The following is a 15,396-nucleotide window of genomic DNA, read 5'->3' as shown; positions in this document are numbered from 1 at the left end:
ATAGAGACTGTCTGTCTATGGAATCGTATGCCTTTTTGAAATCAACGAATGTGCAGATTATTGGTTTTGACCTGATTGCTTTAATCTTTAAAATAGTTTTAAGGTTGAATATCTGTTCCGGGCATGATCTATTAGGACGAAAGCCTGCTTGGTAGTCTGAAATTGTATGTTCTAGTTGTTCTTGTGCCCTCTTTAGGAGACATGCAGATAGAATTTTGTAGGTAACTGGTAAAAGTGAAATGCCTCTGTAGTTGTTTACGTCTGATCTCTCTCCCTTTTTGTGCAATGGGTGAATTAGTGCACACTTCCACTCCTCTGGGATATTTTCTGTCTGCCAAATTTCTTTGATGATGCTAGTGATCTCTTTTAACGAATTTGGACCAAGGTTTTTCAGTAGTTCAGCTACAATTCCATCTTCTCCCGATGATTTATTATTTTTGAGTTTTTTAATGTGACTATAAATTTCTTCTTGAGATGGTGGTAGTGAAGTCTCATTCGTGTGTTCTGGTTGTAATCTGGGGAATCTTGTACTTGGTTGTGGGCAATTTAGGAGTTGTGAGAAATATTTAGCTAGTTCTTGGCAATTTTCTTTGTTAGTTAGTGCCAATTTTCCATTCTGTTTCCGGAAGCAGAGATTTTGTGGAGTGTATCCTTTGATTTGATTTGCGAATATTTTATAAAAATCTTGAGTGTCGTGGTTCTTAAAGTTTTCTTCAATTGTGTTTAGCTGTTCATTAAGGTATTTTCTTTTAGTTTGTCTAAGTATTTTAGCTGTTTGTTTTCTCACTTTGAAAAATGTTTGTTGTGTGGTTTCTGATTTGTCACAATTGTAATTTAAAAAGGCTTGTTGTCTCTCTTCTAATGCGTTATCACAATTCGAATTCCACCATGGATGCTTGGATATTTTCTTTAACGGAATCAAATCTCTTGCTTTCTGTATAATTTTCGTTCGGAAATCTTTCCAGTTGTTTGTTGGTTGTTTATCCCATGCTTCTGTAATTTCTGATTCCTTGATATTTTTCAAGTCAAATTTGGGAATTAGTGGTGATTTCCTTTGGCGTTTCCTTTTTGGAGTGAATTTAATTTTAACTCTGGTAAGGTAGTGGTCAGAATCTATATTTGCTTGAACGTCGTGTATTTCTTTCTGGAAGTCATAGGAGATCGCAACATGGTCTATTTGAAATTCACCAAGCTGAAGGTTTGGTGATCTCCATGTTTTTTGTTTCTTGGGGTCTTTTCGAAGTGATGTTGTCACGATTTTTAGGTTGTTTTGCTGACATAACTCGATGAGTCTCATGCCGTTCTTGTTTGTGAATTTGTGTGCAGGGTAATTACCGACTGTTTTTTTATATTTCCTCTCTTTGCCAATTTGCGCGTTGAAATCCCCTAGAAGAATTTTTACATCCTCCTTTGGAATTTTGGACATTTCAGTTTCGAGTTTTTCCCAAAATTTTTCTGTCTTCTCCGGTTCTTTTTTGTTGGCAATGTTGGTAGGTGCATGAACATTAATAAATGTATATATTTTGTTGGTGTGCTTGATTCGCATGGTCATTAGTCTGTTACTGATTTGATTCATGTCTATAACAGAGTCAAGGGTGTCCTTATTTACAATAAAAGCCATGCCAAATATTGCAGCTCCTTTGCCAATTTTCTTGTCTGTTTTACTTTTAAAGATACGGTAATTGTTGTAGTCCATTGTTTCTGAATCAGTGAATCTGGTCTCTTGGAGAGCAAGGATTTGAATTTTCTGTTTGTTGAGTTCTGTTGTAAGATTATGAAGTTTGCCTGTCTGAATTAGTGTCTGAATGTTAAAAGTGCCAATAAATGTATGGGACTTTCGTGGACGTTTACTAGAGAACTCCGACTTTCTCTGTCGTACGAGCCCAAGCTCCCCAGAATCCGATAGCTTGGTTGTCGCCACAGGGCGAGTGGATTGGCCACCTGGGGTAATATTAATTTTACTTGTACGAATCATACTGCTTGTAATTAAGTTCCAGCTAATGCTGGGTAGTTAGAACCAGGGATTGTTAGTTCCTGGAGCTTGGTGTTCAGCCGCACCTCACATTATTATTATTATTATTTTTTTTTTTCAAATGCTTATATCATTTTTATTTTCACCTTAGTCAATTGTTTAGCTGCCCAAACAGCAGAACTCCTACTATTATGACATTTTCAATATTAGTCACTGCTGATAGTTGTCTATTTTTGTTATGCGCAGTACTCATTCATGACAGTAGTTTGTTATGCTATGGGCTGAAAATGTTGAATTTATTTGAACTGGAAATTACTAATCTCAATTAAAACAGAAATGAGGCTGCTAACATAAAATGAGGAGATAAGTATAATAAATATGCATTCCTTTTGGTCTTACCCCACAGAACACAGCAACAGCTGAGTAAAATAAATAGAAGTGATGTGTGGACAGAGAGACTGATGAATTCCTACCAGAATCAGGGCTGTGTCACGACCAAACAGAATATACTTTAATAAAAAACTGTGTCAGCTGCAAAATTAATACACATCCATAAATAACAGGAAATAAGGCTTCCAATTATGTAAGCTGGGAAGACCAATAGTCTATGATGTGAAAGCACAGTATACCAAATAACTGAATGACAATGTAAACAGACTGCATTTAGGAATGAAAGCATTTACATTTAACAACAACAAATAATTATTTCTAACCTGTGTGTTGATACTGCCTGATATTTTTTTAAAAAAAACACACATGAGCTTCAGCACAGTTTACTGTAAACTATTTTTACTGACATTGCAAGAAACCCATGAGACTTCAAACAGTAGTTACTTCTCCCAAAAGCTTGATCTGATGCTATCACTTTTTGTCATTTTTGATAACACAGTATCAAAACAGGAAGAGTATAGAGCAGTTTCTTGGTACCTTTTTTCGAAGTTGATGTGACTATCAATGCTTCACAAACCTTCTCATACTTTAAGACTGTCCACACCACTCTAACCACATTTTGATCATAGTGTTGCAGATGGAGTCAATTCATGTACTGAGGCCTCTCTCTCCTTTCAAGGTGGTGACCTGACTGTGATTAAGTGCATAATGCTGAAATGTAGATACTACTGGAGCAGGTTCAGTGTGTCATACAACCAAACACAAAAAGCATAGATACACATCATTTGGAAAGACCCTGTTAATCCAAGGAAAAAAGTTTTTTTTTATGAGGGTACCAACGTTTTCGGCAGATGAGTACACTGCACAAGGTACTTAAGAGTGCATAAAAACCGTAAAATATTCCAGATTTCAGCCACCACCACCACAATCCCCCCCCCCCCAACACCTAAAGGTTATGCCTTGTTGCTGCAAGGACTGCATTTTGGATAGTTACTTTGAGGTTTCTTTGCTCACTGGCTGCTTTTAAAACATCACTGGATGTTCTGCCTGTAAAAGGGGTCATTATTGGCCTTCTCCAAATCCACATTTCAATCGTTTCTAAGCTATTTCTGTCCATCTTCACCCGTGTTCAGTTTTCACAGCCATTCAGCTGTGTGCACTCGAGGTGAACAACTGATAAATTGTGTTTTTTTAATTTTCTATAATAAATTTCTTTACTGATTATTATTTTCTTTCACTGACAGCATGCATTTTTGCTGTTGTCTTCAGTAATTAACATGCCTAAATAACCCTTTTCTTTAATAATTATATTTCTTTTGATTATGATGCCAGCTGTTTTCATTTTTTTGTTTATTATTATAATTTTGGTCTTCTGCATATTAACAATTACCTTCACAATTCTTGACGATTTAGAAAGTTTTTTCTGCATACACAAGAAATGTACATACATCCTTCATCTCCTGTTCGCAATGATTATGTTATGTAAACTTTTTGGCTTTAAATTTCTTTGGCAGAAAATGTAACTTATTTACTATAGAACAATGACATTTTGTGACCGAATTACAACATGAAGCATTATCAATTTTCAGTACCACAATACAGCAAAACTACTGCTCAGTTTGCACTGTAAGTATTTTTACTATCTTCACACACACACGTGTAAGGTCTATCATTAATTCACTCAACTATCAACAGTTCAAACCACAACGTAAGCTCTTGGCTTCCTCACATGCTGCTGCAAGAAACCACAAATGCTTTTCACTACCAACAAGCATGTAGAGGATGCCATCCATCTGACAATGCTGGTTGACCATCAAAACATTTAGTGGATAAAATAATACTTTATAACTGATGCAGAATTATACATTTTTTAAAAATGTCACTGTCTGCTTCACACACAGACCAAGGTGAAGAAGATTTTATAATGTGTTCTTTCATAAAAAAACTCTAAAACAGTGATCAATAATTTGTACTAACTGGTTAATTTTAAAATGCTTACAAGTTCTTGAGCACTTTTTTTTTTATAGTTTTGTTCACATTCTGTGTAACTGTCTTGTTCCATCACAAGTCAAAGGATGGTACGATCAGCGGATGAACAGTTCCTGCAGGTACATGCAATCAGAGTCTAAAGATATTTGGAGAATAGGTTTAGTAAGTTCATTTGCAAATTTGAGAGATGCAAAAAGTAAAATAAATGAGAGGTGCTGCAACACTTTCCTACTGTTCCTTCACGCAAAGTGAAAAGTGATAACATTCCAAAATGGAAAATTAAACTATACGTGAAAAAAATGTTGATAAAAAGAGTGGGAGCAATAGGTACAAAAAATGAACTAAAGACAGAAAAACTGCATTTTACAGTGTAACAAACAGGCAACAAACTCATAATACTGTGGGAATGAAAGATTAATTCCCAAGGGTAGCTAACTGGAGAGAATAAGATCAGGAAACGATGGAATGGGTACTAACAGAAATCAGCAAATGCATGAGAGGGAGAAAATGATCATATTTGATGAATATAGCTGCAAAAGACAGCACTTTTGTGATCTTTGAGACATTGTATGGTTCCTTCAATAGGTTATTAAAATTAATATTGTGCTTTTATGTAAAATACAATGCAGACCTATTTAATAACAGGCAATACATCACAATCTACTCCTATGCATCTGAGATACTTACAGTTTTTCAAGCATCTTGATTTTGCTCTGAACACTTGAAGCCCTATTTGCATTATAGCGAAATCTGTCAATGAATTCTTGAACATGTGCTCGATGTTGCTGTTGAGCCTCAAACTCCCGCTGCTGATTTCGTAATTTTTCTGTTTTAGTCTTCTCAAAATTCTCGTAGTTCCCCCTGAAATAAACAATAAAAACAAAATAATATAACCAAACAGTTATTATATTTATCAAAAGGTGAGCTCCAGGAAGTAATTGCTGATACTGTATGAATGTAACAATGACGTGCTCCGGTCAATACATTTTTTTAAAAAATATCATTCTGCATTAAACTCATTCCTCATCACAAGTAGAATATTTTACAGCTTGCAGAAAGAGAGGTAAACTACACTAACAGCAAGAAACAAATGGCTTTATTTAGAAGAAAAGAAACAACTATCCATCCTTTTCACTGTGCAGTTTTGGTTGCACATTACACTTCTGCAAGTGTGAGGCATGGATGCACTCCTTTAATCAACATTTCTGGAACATATGCTTTATTACTGAAATAATGATTATTAATTTGAACTTACCTGTAAGCTTCTATACGTTGGGAATGTAGGTGAAGAATATCAGTGGGCACTGTGTCAAGAAAGTGCCTATCGTGAGACACAACCAGTAACGTGGTGGGCCAGTTCTGTAAGTAATTCTCTAACCATATGATGGCTTTTATATCCAACATATTAGTAGGCTCATCAAGTAACAGCAGATCAGGTCTGGAACATCACAAACCAAAGACTTACTGAATTTTAACTAGCATTACACGGTACATGATCAATAGTTTAAACAAGAAGAGTATAGCGGTTTTCGAAATATGGTGCTACAGAAGAATGCTGAAGATTAGATGGACAGATCACGTAAATAATGAGGAAGTACTGAATAGAATTGGAGAGAAGAGGAATTTATGGTACAACTTGACTAGAAGAAGGGATCGGTTGGTAGAACATGTTCTGAGGCATCAAGGGATCAGCAATTTAGTATTGGAGGGCAGTGTAGTGGGTAAAAATCTTAGAGGGAGACCGAGAGATGAATACACTACGCAGATTCAAAAGGATGTAGGTTGCAGCAGGTACTTTGAGATGAAGCTTGCACAGGATAGGGTAGCATGGAGAGCTGCATCAAACCAGTCCCTAGACTGAAGACCACAACAAGAACAAGAACAACAACAATTACATGACTACAAAAAGCAATAGTCTGCAAATGACCTGTCCCAACAGATTAAAGCTTTGTATTGGACCATAACATGCTCCTTGCACTTCATGGAAAGTGACGAACAAATTTAGCCATTGGAGTATGCCTCACATACAAACTCTAAGCTATAGTAAGTACCTTCCTCTCATTTTCCAAAGCACCACCGCAGCTTCCCAGCACACTCTACTTCAAAAGTATGCCAGGTAAAAGACTTAACACAGAAAGGAATAGAAAGACATAGCAGAGAATGTCTTATTCCGGTCTAGAAAGTTGTCCAACAATAAAGGATCACCTCTGCAGTGTGTGGGAATGTAGGAAAGATATGTATTCTCAGTCCGTATACTTAACCCCTTAAGTGTAAATTTTTCATGTGCACTTCTATACCTCAGTAGATAATTTCCCTTAACAATGGCCAGTGTGGTCAGAGTTGTTCACCCATTGAAACATTTGTAGATTTTGGTTTATGGAGCAATACTTAAGGTAATTAGGACTGAATAGAAACATTAAAGAAGGGAATGAACTTTTATTTCCTCAATAACATGTCTGTTCTGGATGCAAATTGTTTTAAAATATTCTGCACAGCAATAAAACGTTTCTTCTCAAAGACATCTTATCATGCATATTCCACACCTCGTTTGCCTTCCTTCACTGTGGTTGCCAAAAATTCTGGAAAATGCCTGGCTATGAGTTGCTTCTGCTGTCCAAAGTGAGCATCCAATTGTTCTTTGAGACTAATCACAAATTCGAATTGCTATTTTTTGCCACAATGTTTTTTTGTATAGAACATCCGCATCGAAGCATGCAACATTGACTTATATTCTGACAATATTTTTTCAGTCTACTCTTGGCCATTTGTTAACTTTGCAACTGGGAATTACTCCTATCCATGCATACACTACTCTTTTTGTAATGCACTACAAAATTTGGTTTTTGCACAATGCCACTCCTTGAATTTACTTCTTGTAACATATCATAATGGAAAAGTATGACCATTTTGACTAGTCTCTCATCCTTCCACTTTACCATCATCTGCTTGTTTCTGTACGCAATTACATGTTTGCTCTTCTTCAGTTTTCCACTATCCCTGAATGTGGGGAATTCCTTTTTGTTTTTCCCCACTGTACAGACATTATCAGTGTCTGTATAAGTCTGTCAACCAAATCTAGACCAGTGCTTCACTTGTCACAGTTCGCTCAGAAAGAGTTACTGTGAGCGAGCACCAAAACCAATTCGAGAAGTATTGGCCTTCCCATTAGAAACATGGCACAGAATTTGTGGACTGATATCTGTCCAACCAATTACAAACAAGCAGACCACTGACAGATATATTTATGATGCCAACTTAAATGGTTAAGTAAAGCTGTAAGATGTTCTGAGATGTTTTGGCAGATAGACTACTGCCTGTGAAAAAGCAATGAGCCAGGCAAATCCAGCCTAGCACTTTTGCACTTGGCATGTTTAGATGTACTGCCATTTATATATCTGGATGCTGACAACTCTCTTACATATACAGCTGAAATCACACACCAATTTTACGGCACCAGTTAAATTTTGGTGGATATGTGTATTTTTGGTTGCAGTCTCTTATTCCTGTTTAACATTAAACTATTTGTCAGCCATGACTGCCTGTTATTCTCATCAACTTTTTTGCCCCTACATAATCCCAGTAAATTTCATATCTGTAATAGAACTGTAACATCCTTTTGATTCAAAAAGGACGAAATTATGGAGAAGCTAATAAGAAGTGAAAATGAGGATAACCTGTATCAAAAGGAAAAGCAGTTTGAGAAAACTGTAAAATTAGGTCACAAATCACTACTACTTGTCTTCACCCCCCCCCCCCCACACACACACACACACACACACAATAAATACGTAAATAAATACAGTACTGCTGACAAACACGTGAAAGTATAAACACTACGCTAGCTTTCAGAACTAATAGTTCCTTTCTCAGGGATGGATTGCGACAGCTGGGATAATGTATGTACTTTTAAATGTGTTTATTGGTACTGTATGAAGGTAACTTCTTTGATGGTAATAACAGCCATGATTTCCACAAAATGTCAACTAAACACACAATTTTTGCCTTTTACACAATTGTGTTCTATTCAGGTACAGTAGATATACATTCAGAATCTGAAGAGTGTACAAATCTGGTGAACCAGTTGGAAACTGAGCATGTACAATTAAAATATTCTAGTAAAGAAAATTTATTTCAATCTACTTAATGACCTTATGAATTCAGGACACTATGAACTAGAGAATGAACCTGTCATTGTATCATTTTTCTCAATTTTTCTGATCAAAGATCTGACAAAATATATAGGAGATGAAATCTATGGATTTTATTCCACTGTTATTAATAATTAAAAATGCAATTAACCTGGCACATTTGCAAAATGTAAAGCTACAGGATTTGGGGCATGCAATTGTAGTCAGTCTCCTCATGGTTAAGATAGAAAAAGCTCAAAATTAATGATACAGAAAAATGTGCATTTGATCATTTCACATTTTAGCAAACTAGTCCTGATACTGTTTGGCATTAATTCTGAAAATTTATCATTAATAAACTTTAATACTGCTTCACAGAACTTTTCATTTGTATCGATCATTCAGCAGTGACTGAGGCAGCTGTCATTCAAATGCTGATTATCTTCCAAACAATTTATGTCAACCAAATGAAAGCCAGTTTCAGACTGACTGTCCTGTACTTTAATGTGTATACCCGCGAAAACAGAATAACATAAAATGGATTTCACAATTTGGTTAGAAGTAGTGACATAAAGGCAACATTCATTTGAAAGACAACTGGTATTTAAGCCCAGATTCACTGTTTTTGTTCCACAGTCAATACAACCACGATCAGCACACAGCAAAGCATTGTCAACACACAGCTATGCGTTTGAAATCACACTGCATGGTAACATTATTTTATCAAGTATTGCAGGCTTAATAAATATAACAACTGACATGTCTTTAGGAAAGTTTATAAAATAGATAATATTAATATCATAACTGATAATGTTAACTGAAATAAAGGCACAACAGCAGTAGGTTCTGAAACCAGGGGAATATAGTTTATGTCAACTACGTGATGCTTTCCACAAAGAGATGTCGCAAAGGAGAAGTCTGGATGTAACCCGCCTATGACACACGAGAAACTCTTGAGATGGATATACCAGGAAAACAGGAGAAAAAGTTTAGGAATCACAATATGTTGTAAATTACAAATTTAATATTGGGCGAGAGGAGCTAAAATGAATAAATATCACAAAATTGGGAGTTTCCACAGAAATTCCACTCCAGGTTGCTGCACAATCCCACAGGAATTCCACTCCAGGTTGCTGCATAATATTATATCTCCTGGTAGTGCTTCTGCCTTCTTTATGTCAACAAGAATGTCTGACATGTATACAAATTAAGAACTCTAGTACAATGACTCCCTTGGCTAAGGTTGTCCAGAGTAAAATGATACCTTCTGAAGCCATACAGGAGGCAAGGCAGAAGATTCATTCTTTCTAAAATTCATACAAAATGTCTGCTGATCAGTCACCTAACAGTCTGTCTCAGATAAGTGTTTATAAGAATACTACAGTAACTACTCAGAGATGTGCAACCTTTCCGTAGTTTTAGGAAAGGAATCATTACCCTTTAGGTGCCGACATTCTTCTTGTAACCAGATTTCATTAAAAAGTTCCAAGAGGATTTCCATTTGCTTCAGTATTCAGCTACATCAGCATCCCAAACTGAATTTTGTCAGGGCCATTAACTGTCTTCATACAGACACTATAGATTCTCATACAAAGAATAGGCAATTATACATCCTGTGTTAACATAATGTTGAGTACGATTTTGTTTTCTTCAGGTCCACTAGACAGTGTTGGAGTATATCATCTTGTCCCCCATTAGACATTACAAATATATATTGCCATAGCCTGTCCAATGAGGTGGTGTAGTAAGAACAGCTGCTAAATGGCTGCTACTACAGTTTTACTTTTTCCTTCCAGAAATTGTTATACACAGATCAATACTTTTAACTGTATCAATACAGAGAAGTGTTTACCACCACTCTTCATAACATTATTCTTTAAAAAATTGTTAGAAGTAATTTTTCTTCGACCTAAATAAAGTAATGAAAAACAAGACAGAATCTTCTTCCTCACATACCCTTTGAGAAAGGGCAAGTAATGATGTGCAAATATCAAAGGTGTCCAGCACTTGGCAGAGGTCATTCCTAAACGTAAGTCTGTATGCACTAACATAAATTAAATATTGGCTCAAACTAACATTTTTTTGTTCCAGACTGCTTACAACATGATTCACAAGACTATATTTAAGAAAGTGTATGAAGATCAAATTAAGAAAGCATCTTACCTTGAGAACAATGCTCTCGCCAAAGCGAGTCTCATCCGCCAACCTCCTGAGAATTCTTTTGTGCAACGCTGCTGCATTTCAGTGGAGAACCCAAGACCATTCAGAATAATACTGGCACGTGCTGGAGCTTTATCAGCTTCTATATTTTGCAGCTGAGTGTAGACATCAGTCAACTCTTGAGTCAATTCAGGTTCCGTGCACCTGAAAAATAAATATGACCACCGATATGTTTTATAAATAGAAATATGGCCGGCCATAACCCTGTGACATCTTCTAGCAAGAAGCTGACTGGTGGAAGTGACAGATTTCATGAATATGTTAGTGACAGTGATGATATTAATGAAGTACTGAATATTGGATTATTATCTTCTGTGCTGAAAGAAAGTGTTCTGTGCGCAAAATGTGTTCAAGTGTAGGAATGGGACTAGAGATAACAAAGCACTTTTGTTTAGCTTGTGAGATAAAGATAATCTGTGCATGTTGCAAGTATCAAGTGACTTTCTACAATTCACATGCCAGTCTCTTTGGTGAAAATGGACGATCGAGAGTGTTTGATGAGAATGTTCGACTTGTGTATGGTCTTCGATCCATTGGAAAAGGGTCTGCTGCTGGTAAATTGTTTTGTGGTATTATGAACTTGTCATCGCCTCCAAGCAAATTTGGGTACTACTGTGAACTGGTAGGATCCTCTGTTGAAGATGTGGCTCTGAAAACCGTGAAGGAAGCAGTGGAGGAATCTGTAGAAATGAACGGTGGTTCTAGGGATTTGGTAGTGGCATTAGATGGTTCCTGGCAAAAGAAGGGTCATAAATCCCTGAATGGGGTTGTAACTGCTACTTGTGGTGATAGTGCAAAAGTGATAGATGTTGCAATATTATCAAAACATTGTAGGTGCAAAAATAAAATCAAAGGAGAGCACAGTGGAGCCTGTGAAGCAAATTTTAGTGGATCAAGTGGAGCAATGGAAGTGGATGGAGTGAAACAAATTTTTGAATGTTCAGTTCCCAGATACAATGTTAGATACAAATACTACCTTGGGGATGGTGACTCCAAAGGTTTCAAGACTACAGAGGAACTGAAACCATATGGAAATGAATTTGTAGTTCAAAAGTTGGAATGCATTGGGCATGTGCAAAAGTGTATGAGTGCACGGCTTCGAAGGCTCAAACAAACTTTGGGTTCAAGTAAGCTCAGTGATGGAAAGACAATAGGAGGGAGAGGTAGGCTTACTGATGAGGTGATTGAACGTCTACAGAGATACTATGGGTATGCTATAAGGCAAAATACTAGTAATGTTAGTGACATGCGAAAAGCAGTGTGGGCATTGTTCCTTCATACTGTCTCTTTGAATGAATACCCTCAACACAGCCTGTGCCCAAAAGATTCCTGGTGCAAATATAATGCAAAAAAGGACTATGATCACAAATATGGTTTGCCAGCAGCTCTGATAAATGCAATAAAACCGATTTTTCATGACTTAGCACAGCCAGAATTGTTACACAAATGTCTACACGGAAAGACGCAGAATCCTAATGAGAGCGTAAACAATTTGATTTGGAAAGTGATTCCTAAAAGTGTGTTTGTAAGCATAAAAACACTGCACTTTTGCATTTGTGATGCAATAGCAACCTACAACCAAGGGAACAGTGCGAAGTGTGAAGTTCTGAAGGCATTAGGATTTACAGCTGGGGTGAACACTGTACGAGCACTAAGAAATATTGACAGAGAAAGGATAAGAGGAGCAGAAAGAAGAGAAAGGCATATGAAGTATGATGGAACAACAGGCCAGAAAAGAAGACAGAAGAGGAAGCTTTTGGAGGATGAAGAAGAAGACCCTGATAATCCATCCTATAGTGCAGGTATGTATTGAGAAACTTTGATAGCCATTTCCCGTAAATTAGAATTTTTCGAATATGAGGAACATTTTCTCAAAATCCACTCAAGCTAGAGAGATGAAATTTTTATACAGCACTCCTAGTCGTCAAACTTACATTGTAACACAGCCATTTGGCAATATGTTCAGTAGTTTCATTTCAGTTTAATTATAAAGCAATTATTTGTAAAAAAAAAATTGGGTCATTAATAAAAAAATAATTGGAAGAAAACTAGAAAAGATACTCCAAAATTCCTCTGTCATAACGGCAATACTAAACCACTCTATATGTAAAAAAAAAATTCAAAAATTTCTATTTGGTAGTTTATTCATAAATGTTCCTCAAACTTAGTGATTTTAACATAGGCAGCATAGGCACCTCCGGCTCCCCTTAAGAGTTTTATCACAGTACACTTTACCAGCTTACTTTTCATTTGCACATATTCAAACATGATCTTGCAACATTATCAATGTAATTTTCCTCCTTGTGATGGAACTTGTGTAAAATACTACAGAAAAATAAATTCATTTTGGAATTCATTGTAGTGCTTACATATTCACTTAATTATTGAACAAGCACACAAGCTTGTAATAACCTTAAAGAGTCTTCAAATCTGTTGGTTTTCTATATTATTTCTACTGAAACATTTGCCTTTATAGTTTTCATTTACCAATGATTGTCTGGCAGAAAAAACAGCTTAAATTTTAGCTTTTAAGAAATCCATGGACGCATAAACACAATTGACTCACGTTAGTTTAAACTATGTGGATCCAAGGGAGAAAATATAGCCTACAACAGTGCTCACTTAGCAAATTTTAGGAGCTTCAGATGATGATTTCTACATGGAATACTCTCATGAGTGGTCTACGAATGATGAAAGACCCCATGGCTGGAGTTATAAGTAATGACATATATCCTTTTAATGGGGGATACAACTAACAATTCTAAATTATCTTCAGGGTCATACAAATGATGACTTTATACTCTCTCCATAACAGGGCCTAAAGAGATACATGCAACTTTCTCCAAGGGGTGTACCCTGTCATATAGTGACTCCCCTCAGAAGTAAATGTAAGTAAATGCTTGAACTTACCTTAAGATGGGTCACAAAAAAACTAGTCAAAGCTCTCAAAACAAGTACATAGGTACACACATGAGATCATCTCAACAGGTGTAGTATACAAGACAACGAAGCTCTCAAAAGGGGCAGGAAAGGGGGTGGGGGGGGCGGACAGATATAGGTTAACAGGGAAATGACTAATAGTGAAACAAAAGTGGGATCTTCAGTGTGCTTGAACAGCACAGAAATATTGTTATAATTCCTGCACGTGTGACAACATTGAATACATCTATAATCAGGTTGTATCTCTACTTATTTGAAACATAAATAATGACATACTTTCCTTAATAGGGTGTGGATCATAACATGCACTTCATCCATATGGTTGAAGTATGACTAAAGATGTTTGGATCTCTTACGACAGGGTGGATGTAAGTAAGGACTATTCTAAAAATGAATGACAGTAATTAAGGTCAGTAAAAAAATCCCATTCCCGTCATCCCATGTCAAAATTAATCCATCATCTCTTTGTACCACATGCAACGGCCTTGCCGCAGTGGATACACTGGTTCCCGTGAGATCAACGAAGTTAAGCGCTGTCGGGTATGGCCGGCACTTGGATGGGTGACCATCCAGCCACCACGCGCTGTTGCCATTTTACGGGGTGCACTCAGCCTTGTGATGTCAATTGAGGAGCTACTCAACCGAATAATTGCGGTTCCGGTCAAAGACAACAATAATAACGACCGGGAGAGCGGTGTGCTGACCACACACCCCTCCTATCTGCATCCTCAACTGAGGATGACATGGCGGTCGGATAGTCCCGATGGGACTGAAGACTGAGTGCTGCTGCTGTCTCTGTACCTCATACCATTTACAAACCAATTTCGTCACCTTATACCCCCATCTCACAATATGATAGTAAAAGAAAATTTGGTGGTAACGTATGTAGGATAGTATTGGAGGGTGGAGATGAGGGTAAGGAAGACCATTGTATTGAAAATTACATGTGGAGAAATACAATGTGCTCCCTGAAAGTTCCTAGGATACATCAATAAATAAAATTACACTTTACCTGGATCTTATTCACCACAATCACCTTCAATGTAGTCCCCTTGGGAGTTTATACACTGCTCCCACTGATTTTTCCATGTACTGATAGCTCCATGGAATCAATTTTTTGTGAGAGAATTTACTATAACTCGCAATTATACTTGAATCCCCTGAACTGAGTGAAATCTTCAGCCTTTGAACTTTAGTCTCATCCTGGGGAATTAAAAAAAGGCACACCTGGTGTCAGGTCAGGTGAATACAGTGGATGAGGATGAGTGGTCATTTTGTTTTTCCACCACAAACTCCAGGATGATCAGAGCAGTGTGTGACATGGCATTGTCATGGTGGGGAAACCAGGCACCCCTGTGCCATTTTTATGGACTTTTCTTCTTACATTCTTCCTCAACCACCTCAGACATCACTGTAGAACATTGCACTGACTGACTATGAGGGAAGTACTTCTTATGGACAATTCCTTCCATGTCACAGGAACAGGTGAGCACAAGTTCACTTTACTCTTCAGTTGCCATACTTTCCTGCAATGGGACAACAGACACTCCCATTCTGATGACTGCTCTGTTTTGATATCATACTCATAAACCCAGCTTTCATCTCTAATAAAAACCTTCGAAAGAAAGTCTGGTTAAATTTCAAACCTTTGTTGAAGTTCTCTGCAGACTTCCATGTAACGTTATTTCTGGCGGTTGCTGAGAATTCATGGCATGAACTGCGGAAATCCGTCACATATGTGGTTTGTTAGATAAAATC

General features: G+C 37.0%; 1 protein-coding gene across 1 annotated transcript in view; it reads right to left on the bottom strand.

The window, feature by feature from the left end:
• The window catches only part of LOC126473895 (ATP-binding cassette sub-family F member 3), a 110,542-nt gene that overhangs the window by 13,919 nt on the left and 81,227 nt on the right, over positions 1–15,396 (bottom strand). Inside the window, exons 7-9 of the mRNA XM_050101235.1 lie at positions 10,642–10,842; positions 5,607–5,789; positions 5,039–5,212 (exon numbers count right to left, since the gene is read on the bottom strand). Of these exons, the coding sequence (XP_049957192.1) occupies positions 5,039–5,212; positions 5,607–5,789; positions 10,642–10,842 (558 nt within the window). The remainder of the gene's footprint in view (positions 1–5,038; positions 5,213–5,606; positions 5,790–10,641; positions 10,843–15,396) is intronic.

This window comes from Schistocerca serialis, chromosome 4 (genome assembly GCF_023864345.2).
Source record: "Schistocerca serialis cubense isolate TAMUIC-IGC-003099 chromosome 4, iqSchSeri2.2, whole genome shotgun sequence".
Classification (NCBI taxonomy): Eukaryota; Metazoa; Arthropoda; class Insecta; order Orthoptera; family Acrididae; genus Schistocerca; species Schistocerca serialis.
The sequence above is the reverse complement of the archived record's forward strand: the minus strand, read 5'-3'. Positions and strand labels throughout refer to the sequence as shown.